General features: G+C 49.9%; 1 protein-coding gene across 1 annotated transcript in view; it reads left to right on the forward strand.

Annotated features, from left to right (window-relative positions):
• The window catches only part of GPR143 (G protein-coupled receptor 143), a 37,340-nt gene extending 27,539 nt beyond the window's left edge, over positions 1-9,801 (forward strand). The window contains exons 8-9 of the mRNA XM_004385192.2: positions 171-414; positions 9,579-9,801. Coding sequence (XP_004385249.2) covers positions 171-414; positions 9,579-9,670 — 336 coding nt within the window. The 3' untranslated portion in view covers positions 9,671-9,801. The remainder of the gene's footprint in view (positions 1-170; positions 415-9,578) is intronic.
• Positions 9,802-11,758: the final 1,957 nt, after the last annotated feature.

Here is an 11,758-nt window from a genome sequence, read left to right on the forward strand (position 1 = left end):
ACACTTTCTAGGTACAGCATCAACAGCCAACCTGTGTCTTGTCCCAGCCCTCCGTCCATCCTGGGCCCCTCCCAAGTGCTCTAGCCCTGTTGGTGGGACCACTGACAGCTCTCCTTTCTGCTACGTCGCCCTGACTGACCCCGTGTGTCTTTCTGCCCCCTCCCACCCAGGGGATGCTGAATCCAGCCCAAGGATTTCTCCTGTCTCTGGCCTTCTATGGCTGGATGGGGTGCAGCCTGGACCTGTCATCTCCCAGGAAGGAGCTGCAGTGGGAATCGCTGACGACCTCGGAGGCTGAGCGGGTCTGCGCCTCCCCCGTGGGCTCCTCAGGGCCCTGTGACAGCCAGGGGGCCAGGAAGAAGGCGCTGGGCTTGGGGCTGGCTTCTGATGAGGCCCTGAGCCTGCTGTCGGAAGGTAATGCCCCGTCTCCCAAGGCAGGAGGATTGGGAGCCCAGAGCGCCCCTGGAATCAAATAACCAGGTGACGAGGTCCGTCTGGAGGAGGAGTGGATGACATCCCCAGGGCCCTTCAAAGGGTGCCAATGGAGTTAGAATAGCTGGCACGGACGCTAACCTGATGTCTCCTCATGCCCCTCACCTTTGAGTATTTTCATGGTGCCACTTGTGTGGTTGGAAACCCTGGTAGCGTAGTTAAGTGCTACGGCTGCTAATTAGAAGGTCGGCAGTTTGAATCCACCAGGCGCTCCTTGGAAAGTCTACGGGGCAGTTCTACTCCACCCTATAGGGTCACTATGAGTTGGAATCGGCTCGACGGCAGTGGGTTCTCATGCAGTTATTAAGCACCATGGCCTTGTATTGATTATAATCGGCTCCCCGCATTGGCCTGGGCGGCATTTTGAAAATGAGATAAATTGTCACTTCCAACCCCTTCCCAACATTTGCTGCCAGACAACGAATGATACTGCATGAACTCTTTAGATTATAGCCTTGGTGTAGTTTGTCCAGCTCACTTGGGGCATTCAAGACAAAAAGCCCCCCAGCCAACTAGCTCCTTTAATCTGTCCCTTCCAGACTCTGCAGAACCTTGAGGGGATACTTCAGGCATCTTATAAATGATTCAAATTCGCAAATTCATATTTCCGTCTGTGATTAAAAACAAAAAAAGCATACCCAAACATGTTGTCTACCAAATATTAACCCTTGGGATCCCACCAACCCATGAGTTTGCCCCACCACGTTGGCTCATTTGTGGGTCATGTTGTTAGTTGTGTTTGAGTTGGTTGTGACTCATGGTGACCTTACGTACAACAGAACGAAGCATTGCCCAGCCCTGCATCATCTTCATGATGGTCGATAGCTCTGAGTTCTTTGTTGCAGCTATTAGTAGCACTCTATCAAACAATATTCTGTTGTGATCCATAGGGTTTTCATGGGCTGATTTTCAGAACTAAATCGCCTGGCCTTTCTTCCTAGTCTTAGTCTGGAAGCTCCGCTGAAACCTGTCCATCACGGGTTACCCTGCTGGTATTTGAAATACCAGTGGCACAGCTTCCAGCATCACAGCAACACACAGGCCACCACAGCAAGACAAACTGACAGACTGGTGGTGTAGAGCTCAGAATAACATTTCTCCTGCCCTATCTGTTTAAGCAAAGACTGTCCTGAGACCGCAGAGTTAACGACTTAAAAACTGTTACCATATTCAGCTACTTATCCATTTAAAACTAGATTTTCTCGATATGGTGCAATCAAACCAAAACACAGAACAAAATTAGATGTTGAAATTGATAGAAGACTTTCACCTCACGTTCTGGTTTCTGAGTTTTGTGTTGACTAAAGCAGCGTTATCTTTGTAATTGATTATAATATTTATTTTTTATAAAAATCAAATTGTAACTTATGAAATAAATTTTTGCTAATATATTGCTCTTATCTGTTTATGGTTTAGGGTTCCCTGTAAGGTTTTGTTTTAGGAAAAAAAAAATCTTTTGATTAGAAAAACATTTTTAAAAATCACTGCTCTGACATCCATGACGATTAAGCTGCCCTGACGATGTGACATGTACCAGCACATTAATCCGTGCGAGGAGATCTTTGGTAGCTGTCATTTTATTGTAGCCCCCTGCATATGTAAAACGTGAGGGAGAGAGAATCTACGAGAGTTAGAAGATTTACAAAAAGATTGTGTTCAGGGACATTAAGGCTGCTATGACTGTCTTCATCTGGGGATTGGACAGAGGTGGAACTGAGTTCTCTGTTGCTTACTTTCTCCCTCCAGAGGAGGGTTTCTCAAACTTGGCACTACTGACATTTCAACTAGACCATTCTTTGCGGTGGGGGCTGTCATGTGCACTGTAGGATATTGAGCAGCATCCTTGACGTCTACCTGTGAGATGCCAGTAGTGCTTCGAGCACTGCACTGGGTTGTTGAAGCATCTCAACTGGTATTTCAACCGTTCCTGGAGCCTTGTTTTTCACCAGTACCTTCAGTGCAGCTTGGACTTCTTCCTTCACTGCCAGTGGTTCTGGATGTACAATTCCTAGTATCCCCCATAATTCCTTGTCTCTCCTACAGTTCTCTCTTTTCGAACAATTCCTGCATGTCTCTTAAAAATTCCCATTCTACCTCAGAATTCTCATTTCTTCTCACACATCTCTACTTTCTTCTATAATCCTCTGTTCTCTCTTACCTTCCCCATCTTGCCTACAATTTTCTATTCTCCCTTTCAATTCCTTATCTCTCCCACAAGTCTGTTGTTGCCCACAATTCCATATTTCCCACAATTCCTTATCTCTCCCACAAGTCTGTTGTTGCCCACAATTCCATATCTCCAATTCCTTATCTCTCCCACAAGTCTGTTGTTGCCCACAGTTCCATATTTCCCACAATTCCTTATCTCTCCCACAAGTCTGTTGTTGCCCACAATTCCATATTTCCCACAATTCCTTATCTCTCCCACAAGTCTGTTGTTGCTCACAATTCCATATTTCCCACAATTCCTTGTCTCTCTCACAGTTCTCTTTTCTCCCCAAGTCTCCCTTTTCTCTCAAAATTCCTCTTCTCTCCCACAATTCTCCATTCTCCTTCATACATTTCCAGTTTCTTCTACAACTCTCTCTACCTTCCTTGTGTCTGTCACAATTGTGTTTTCTTCCACAATTCTCCATTCTTTCCCAGAATTCCACATCTTTCCCACAATCCCTGGCTCTATCATAACTCTCTGTTCTCCCCAATTCCTTGTCTCTCTCACACGTGCCTGTTTTTCCCACATTCTGTTCTCTCCCACAATTCGTTTTCTCCCCTGCAATTCCCTCTCTCCCACAAGTATCTGTTTTCTCCCACAGTTCCAGAGAAATTCTCTGTCCTCTCCCTCAATTTGTTCTTCTCTTGCACAGTTCCCTGTTCTCTCCCACAGTTCTCCACTCTCTAGTCTCCCTCACACATCTCCATTCTCCTTTACAATCTCCATTCTTTCTCTCCCATATATCTCAGTTCTCTCACAACATTCTCCATATTTCCCACAGTTCTTTCATCTTTCCTACAAATTCTTGTCTCCCAGAATTTTCCTTTTCCCCCATAATTCTATTTTCTCCCACAATTCCCAATCCTTCCTATAATTCCTAGTCTCTCCTACAAGTCCCTCTTTCCCACATTTCTGTTCTCTCCCATAATTCCTCGTCTTTTCCACAATTTCCTGTACCTCCTATAATTTAGTTCTCTCCCAAGACTCCCCTTTTTCTCTCAAAATTCCAGTTCTCTCTCACAGTTCACCATTCTCCCTCACACACCTCCAGTGTCTTTTACAATTCCCCACTCCCAGCCACCTTCCTTTATCTCCTCCACAATTCCTAGTTTTTCCCATAATTCTGATCTTTCCCAGAAATCCTTGTCTCTCTCAGAATTCCATGATTTCCCACAATCCCATTCTCTCCCATAATTCCTTGCCTTTCCCTTAATTCCACTCTTCAGGAACGGTGGTGGCAGTGGCAGGGCCAAAGTTTTTGAGTAGTCCCTCGGGGCAGCGGCCCAACTGGTGACCATCTTGCGCGCCTCTCTCCTGTATATAATTTGATGTTCACACAACGTCCAAATCAAATGACGTCCTATTTCACAGAACGTGTTCTGGACATTAAGCAACACATACCTGTAGTTGCAAATATTTCCTACAATTCTCTTCTCTCCCACAATTCTCCTTCTCTCCCACAATTCCCTGTATCTCTCATAATGCCTGTTTCTTCCTCAATTTCCTGTCTCGCCCATAATTCTGTCCTCTCTCACAATTCCTACTCATAGCCACCCTATGTACAACACTGCCTAGCCCTGCATCATCCTCACAATTGTTGTTATGCTTGAACCCATTGTTGCAGCCACTATGTCAGTCCATCTCGTTGAGGGTCTTCCTCTTTTTCACTGACCCTCTACTTTACCAAGCATGATGTCCTTCTCCAGGGACTGATCCTTCCTGATAACATGTCCAAAATATGTGAGACGAAGTCTCGTAATCCTCGTTTCTAAGGAGCACTCTGGCTGTACTTCTTCCAAAGACACATTTGTTCATTTTCTGACAGTCCATGGTATATTTAATGTTCTTCGCCAACACCATAATTCAAAGGCATCAATTCTCCTTCAGTCTTCCTTATTCAATGTCCAGCTTTCCCACGAATATGAGGCGATTGAAAACACCATGGCTTGGGTCAGGCGCACCTTAGTCCTCAAAGTGATATCTTTGCTTTTCAACCCTTTAAAGAGAACTTTTGCAGCAGATTTGCCCAATGCAATATGTCGTTTGATTTCTTGACTGCTGCTTCCATGGGCGTTGATTGTGGATCCAAGTAAAATGAAATCCTTGACGTCAATCTTTTCTCCCTTTATCATGATGTTGCTTATTGGTCCAGTTGTGAGGATTTTTGTTTTCTTTATGTTGAGGTGCCATCCATAGTGAAGGCTTTGATCTTCATCAGTAAGTGCTTCAAGTTCTCTTAGCTTTCAGCAAGCAAGGTTGTGTCATCTGCATGCCGCAGGTTAATGAGTCTTCCTCCAATCCTGATGCTGTGTTCTTCTTCATATAGTCTGGCTTCTCAGATTATTTGCTCAGTGTACAGACTGAATAAGTATGGTGAAAGATACAACCCTGATGCACACCTTTCCTGATTTTAAACCATGCAGCGTCCCGTTATTCTGTTCCTATGACTGCCTCTTGGTCTATGTACAGTTTCTGCATGAGCACAATTAAGTGTTTCTGGAATTCTATTCTTTGCAATGTTATGCATAATTTGTTATGATCCACACAGTCTAATGCCTTTGCGTAGTTAGTAAAACACAGGTAAACATCTTTCTGGTAATTTCTTACCTCTCCCATAATGCCTTGTTTCTCCCACAACTCCCGGCCTCTCCCATAATTCCTTGTTTCTCCCACAATTCCTCATCTCTCCCATAATTCTATGCCTCTTTCACAATATCATTCTTTCCCACAATTCCTTTTCTCTACCATAATTTTCCCACAATTTCCGCCTCTCTCTCAGATTCTCGTTCTCTCTGACAATTCATTCTCTCTCACCCATTTTCATTTTATTCTGCAATTCTTCATTCCTTACCCCCTTCTGTGTCTCCCACAATTCCTTATCTTTCCCATAATTCTCTATTCTTTCCTACAACTCCCCATCTTTCCCACAAATCCCTATCTTTCTCACAATTCTGTTCTCTCCCAGAATTCTGTCTGTCCCTCTCCCCGTCATCAGCAATGTTTCTCTGCTCTTCATGGTGATGAGACCAGCCGCCTTACCCTTACGGGCCCACATTACCTAGTACCATGCATGAGTGGGCTTTTTTCCAGTGGCCCAACCTCCAGCAATGCCCCGAGACCCTGCCCCAGGGCCTTATCCCATACCCACCAACCAGTCCAGCTCATGTGGAACTCTGGGAGAGCAGCTTTCCCCCCACAGCATGTGACACGCGAGGGCTCAGAGACTTGCTCAGGTGGCACATTCTCCTTCATGGAGACCTTCAAGGCCTGAAGTGAAGCCCCAGTGCCCAGCTAGCTCACTGGGCGGCAGGCAGGCCCTGCCTGGGCGGCACAGTCTCCTTCATGGAGACCTTCAAGGCCTGAAGCGAAGCCCCAGTGCCCAGCGAGCTCACTGGGAGGCCGGCGGGCTCCAACAGCGCTTGCTTCAGGCAGGCTGTTGTGGCACAAGTGTTCTCTTCCGTGGAGCCCCAGGGGGAGGATGAAAGGACCGGGAACTCTTCACACCACAGGACCCAGTCGTGCCCTGGAGTGAGAGGTCACGGGGTGTGCTCAACCCAGAGCTTGATCACGAGCCACCATGTGACAGAGCAGCGCAGGAGCTTTTGGAAGAGACCCACAGAAAACACCTGCAGTTCCCACGGGCCCGGCACATCGTCACAAACAGTGGGTGACCCTGTTAGAGCCAAGTCTTTCTGAAAAGCCACCAGCCCTTCCAGCAGAAATGTCGCTGTGGATGGAAGTGGTGTCCAGCATTCTTCCAAGCTGGTCCTCGGTCTCCAGGAAAAGTGGGTTCCCCTCCAACAAATGGATCTTCTCCCTCCATCCTTGTCAGCAACGTGGGCTCTCCTGCTGGACCTGGATGTAGGGTCAACCCCAAACTCGGTCCTTTCCCCCAGCCGCTAAACGCCTCCTTCACCCTCTCTTCACGGAGTGTGTCACACCTGCCCTGAGCACCCAGACCTGTGTCCTCTCAGACTCCCCTCAACCCAGGCCTGGGAGGAAGCCCCGGACTCTGCCTCCTCCCCTCGCAATCCGGAGGGTGCCTTTATGAGGGAGACGTGGTGGTGTCCTACTTGCCTTCTTGGCAATACTGCCACCTTTTTTGGTAACTCAGGCTGTTCTAGCCCTTTCCTAACCGTCGCCTCTCCCGTCGCCATGATTTATCAGCGCCTCGTTTCCACATTCTTCCCCACCCCTTCCCTGTGCCCATCAGTCTCTAGACATGCTCCACTTGGATGCCAAGGCCCTCACCCCCTGTGCTCATCCCCTCAGCGTGTGCTCATGGAACCCCTTCCATGTGCCAGGTGCTGTGCCAGGCGTTAGCTATGTGGTGTTGAGTAAAACTGAAAACACCAAACCATCACTGTCGCGTCTATTGTGACTCATAGCGACCCTATACGACAGAGTTGTTGTTGTTGTTAGGTGCTGTCGAGTCAGTTCCGACTCATAGTGACCCTATAGGTCAGAGTAGAACTGCCCAGTAGGGCTTCCAAGGAGTGACTGGTGGATTCGAACTGTCGACCTTTTGGTTAGCAGCTGAGCTCTTAGCCTCTGCGCCACCAGGGCCCCATGTGGTGGTGACTAAGACACACCGATTCCCTGCCTGCACAGCTCTCTGTTATAGAGGCAGAGACATAGCAAAGAACACAAATGATTGTACAATATTCCGGTAGTTAGAAGGGCTGTGAAGAAAAGCCAATCAGAGAGGGAGTGAGCAGGGACAGAGGCTGGGCTGAGAGGGCCATGGTTTTAGATAGACTGTCCCGGAAGCCTCTTTGACGAGCAGGTAGCACTTGAGTTGAGGCCTGATTGAAGGGAAGGAGAGAGGTGTCAGAAAATCTGGAGAGGAGCTTTCTGGGCAGAAAAAAAAAGAGACGTGCAAAGGCCCTGAGGCAGGCCCAGCTCAGGTGTGAAAAAGGAAGACCCAGCATCAGCAAGGCCCACCAGTGGAGGGAGCTAGGGTCTGGAAACTTTTGTGAAGGGTCATCATTTGCCCCTCCCATGACTGAAAAAGACCATGATGGGTGCTGAATGGTGTCTTCCATGTCTGTATTCCCCACGCCCAGCCGAGAATCAGGCACAGAGCAGGCGCTCCCAGAGGTGTGGGGAAAGAAAGACCGAGCCCGACGTCTGCTCCAAAGGGCTTCCCACAGTCCCCTGTGCAAACAGACCCTCAGGATTATGCTTTTGATGGGAATGTTGGCTTTCATTTCACTGACATGCCTATGTTTTGTGTTTTCTTATAGTGTTGGATTTACTTTTTATAAGCCATCTCTTATTCCTTTTGAGGAGCCCGGGTGGTATAGTGGTTAAATACTCAGCTGCTAACTGAACGGTCGGCAGTTAGAACCTACCAGCCAAACTCCGTGGGAGAAAGATGTGGCAGTCTGCTTCCGTAAAGATTAGAGTCTGGGAAACCCCATGGGGCAGTTCTACTCTGTCCTGTAGGGTCACTATGAGTCGGAATCGACTCCATGGCAGTGGGTTTGGTTTGGTTTAAGTTCCTGCTCCTTCTGGAAGAAGGGAAGGGGAAAGGGTGAGATCCACCACTGCATGAAGAAAGCAAACCAACAAGCAGTGATGATGAAATTAAAAAATAAAAACAAAAACCAGGTAAAATTAGCCCCACCCTGTTCCTAAAAATGGGCTGCCATTGGCTCAGAGCTTCTTGGAGGGGAAGTGAAGAGAAAATGCCCTCAGTTACAAGACTGTTAACGATCCAGAAGAAACACACACCAATTGCTCATGGGAGCACAGCCTCTCCTGAAACCCAGGCCTGAGAGAAGTACCTCCGATGACTACTCTTGCAAAGGATGCTGAATAACTTGGAGCATATTGATTGGAAGGAGCCCTGGTGGCACAACAGTTTAGCGCTGTGCTGTTAACTAGAAGGCTGGTGGTTTGAACCCACCCAGCGACTCCGCAGGAGGAAGACCTGGTGATCTACTCCGGTAAAGATTACAGCCAAGAATATCCTATGGGGCAGTTCTACTCTGTCACATGGGGTTGCTATCAGTTGGAATTGACTCGATGGCACCCAACAACAACAAATATTTGATTGGACGTACGTATCTGGCATTGAAGGAACCTATCAGTCATCAGTTTCTCATCTCATCTGAAGAGTTCCAGTTTATGATTAGGCAAAGATTTGTCAGGCAGGGACTCTGCTCAATGTGTATTTACACGTGGCCTGGGAAGGTGGGAACGGTCTCCACGGGTGGCGTCTCGGAGCTGCGGGAGGGGGCAGCTTGCTAAAACCACGTGGCCTCATCCAGAAAAAGGTGATGTGGAAGGGTCTTAGTTTTACAGAGGGCGGTGGCCTCCTTCCCTTGGGGCATGTCCTGGAGTTGAATACAGGTGACCAGGCCACCACGGAGTCCTTGTCGCCAGAGTTACTGCCTCCCGGGAAGCTGCATTGTGGTCACAGCGCTCGCATGCCTTGTGCGGCTACATTACACGGCACACGTTGTGGGGCTCGAGGTCTCCCCAGGTCACAGTAGCCGTGGCCTGCAGCATCCATGTGGCTTGTCTGTCTGAAACGCTCAGCTGCCCAGCCCAGAGATTGAATGGGGGGTGCTGGGAGGCTGAAGATGGACCTGAGACCCTAGACCAATGGCCCTAGACGGTTGTGTAGGGTCTGTCCAATCCTTTGGAATGCTTTAGTCAAGTGTGAGTGAAAGGGCGATGCAATCTTGTCTCCAGACCGCGTGCACGCCAGGACTTTGACGTCTGTAGACCGTGTGCACGCCAGGACTCTGACCAAAGGTGGTGGGTCCCAAGCGCAGTGCTGAGCGCCAAGAGTGCTTTCCAAGGCTCACAATGCACCATCTCAGAACACAGCCACCATCACAACCCTCTCTCTCTTCCTCCCCAGGTTCCGATGCCAGCACAATTGAAATCCACACTACTAGTGGGTCCCGCCACGAACACGAGGCCGACTCCGCTCCAGCCCAGGGAGGGCCGTGAGGGGGCTGGTGGGGCCCAGAACCCAGACTCCTCAGACTCGGGAACGCGCGTTCTTTCCAGTCGTGCCCTGTCCACCGCCGCACGGCCGGGGCAGCATCCGCCCGCTTTCCTTTTGTCAGCCCATTGCGCTTCACCCCAGGATCCTCTCAGTGAAAGGAGAAGCGGGCCATGAGGGTGCTCTGGGGGATGGAAGGAGAATCCCTTCCGGACCAGCTACCCCACTGCTCACTTTGGCTTTTCTTTACTGTTAGGTTTTCTGAGGCTGGCTGCCATCTAAATGCCAGCTCCAAGTCCTTGGAAAAGTAGTCAAATAAAAGTCAATATTCCTGAGCTCCCGGCCCAGCCTGGATTCTGTCTGAACAATGCTTCCAGCAAATGCTTGGAGTACGGTGCTGATGACATAAAACATCAGGGAGATACAGAACACGCATTCTTCATGTGCCCATTGGGTGGTGGAGAGGGAGCTTACCGGTTGCCGTGGAGTCGACTCCGACTCATGGAGACCCCAGACGTGTCAGAGTAGAACTGTGCGCCATAGGGTTTTCTTCTGAGATGCCTCTGGGTGGACTCGAACCTCAAGCCCAGCATGTTAACCATTTGCACCACCCAGGGATTCCAGAGGGGGCACGTTGTTGTTGGGAGCCATTGATTCCGACTTACAGCGGCCCCACGTGACAGAGTAGAACTGCCCCACCGGGTTTCCTAGGCTGTCAGCTTCACTGAGCAGAGGGCCAGGTCTTTTCTTCCAAGGAGCCCCTGGGTGGGTACAAACCGCCAACCTTTCCATCTGCAGCCGAGTGCATAACTGTTGCACCACCAGGGCGCCTAGCCTCTGGTCCCGTGACGTGCAGCAATGACATAGTCTAAGGAATCCTTGGGACCCCACTATGTCTCGATGCTCAGATTCTGGCCGGGTTCTTCATGTCGCCATCAGACGTTTACTTTCTGTCTTTGCAGAAAGGCTGCAGCTCCCATTGGGGTGACAAGCCACCCAGCTATGTGTGCAATGAGACAAGGCAGCCTGTTTAATCGGGACGCTGCCAACAGCAAGGCCAGGTGACACCTGCCTTCGTATCAAGATAGGGCTCCCTCTGTCTTTAGAAAGGCTCTCCAGGAAGCTCCCGGAGTGGCAGGTAGTTTTGGACAGTCGCACAGCCGCGGCTGGATTCAGAGCCCACCGAGGTGGCAGTGCCCAGGGCGGCCCGGGACCGCAAGCTGTCAAGGAGATGCGGGGATTTCGGTTAAGAGCCCGGCTGCTAAGCAAAAGCTTGACAGTTCGGATCCACCAGCCACTTCTTGGAAACCTACGGGGCAGTTCTACTCTGTCCTATAGGGTCGCTATGAGTTGGGATCGACAGGTTTTTTTTTGGGGGGGAGCGTTTGCTCTTTGTCTCAGCAGGGTATTCTGTCTGCCCCCAGTGTCAGAAGCCCCGCCTCTATTTGAGGGCTCCCCCCACCTGATGAAGGAGCCCTGGCGGCGCAGTGGTTAAGGACTCAGCTGCTACTGGTGATGTGCTTCTGTAAAGATAACAGCCTAGAGACTCCTACGAGGCAGCCCTACTCTGCCACACGGGGTTGCTGTGACTCGGAATTGACTTGACGGCACCCAACAACCACCACCCACGGGCTGGGCACAGCCCTGTCCTAACTCTAGAAGGAGAGATGCTAGCTACTTGCTTGTCCAGCTTCCTCAGAGCACAAGCACATGACTTGGCAGAGCCAACCAGATGCGTCTCCCATCTCTGAGCTAGAAGCTAGTGGCAGCGAGGCAGGGGCTGCAGAGATGTGCTTTTGGATAGGGGATGCCCCGGCCACAGCCTGTCTGGGAGGCAGCTGTGTGTCCAGTGCCAGGGCGTGGGCAGTCACACAGGACCAGTCCTGTGGCCTGAAGGGGGCTGTTGCTCCTGTCTGCTTGGCCACCCAGCCCGGTTCTCCAGCCCTCCCAGAGATGCTCAGAGTGGCCCAGCGCCATCTTCTTGGCTTACATTAGCCAGAGTCAGGGTCTGAAACTTGCGAATAAGAGCTGTCTGATTCTGTAGTTAAAACGACTCTGGCTGGAGGGGGCAGCCAGCACCACCAGCTGCACCC

The sequence above is a fragment of the Trichechus manatus genome, unplaced genomic scaffold (genome assembly GCF_000243295.1).
Source record: "Trichechus manatus latirostris isolate Lorelei unplaced genomic scaffold, TriManLat1.0 scaffold00134, whole genome shotgun sequence".
NCBI classification, from domain to species: Eukaryota; Metazoa; Chordata; class Mammalia; order Sirenia; family Trichechidae; genus Trichechus; species Trichechus manatus.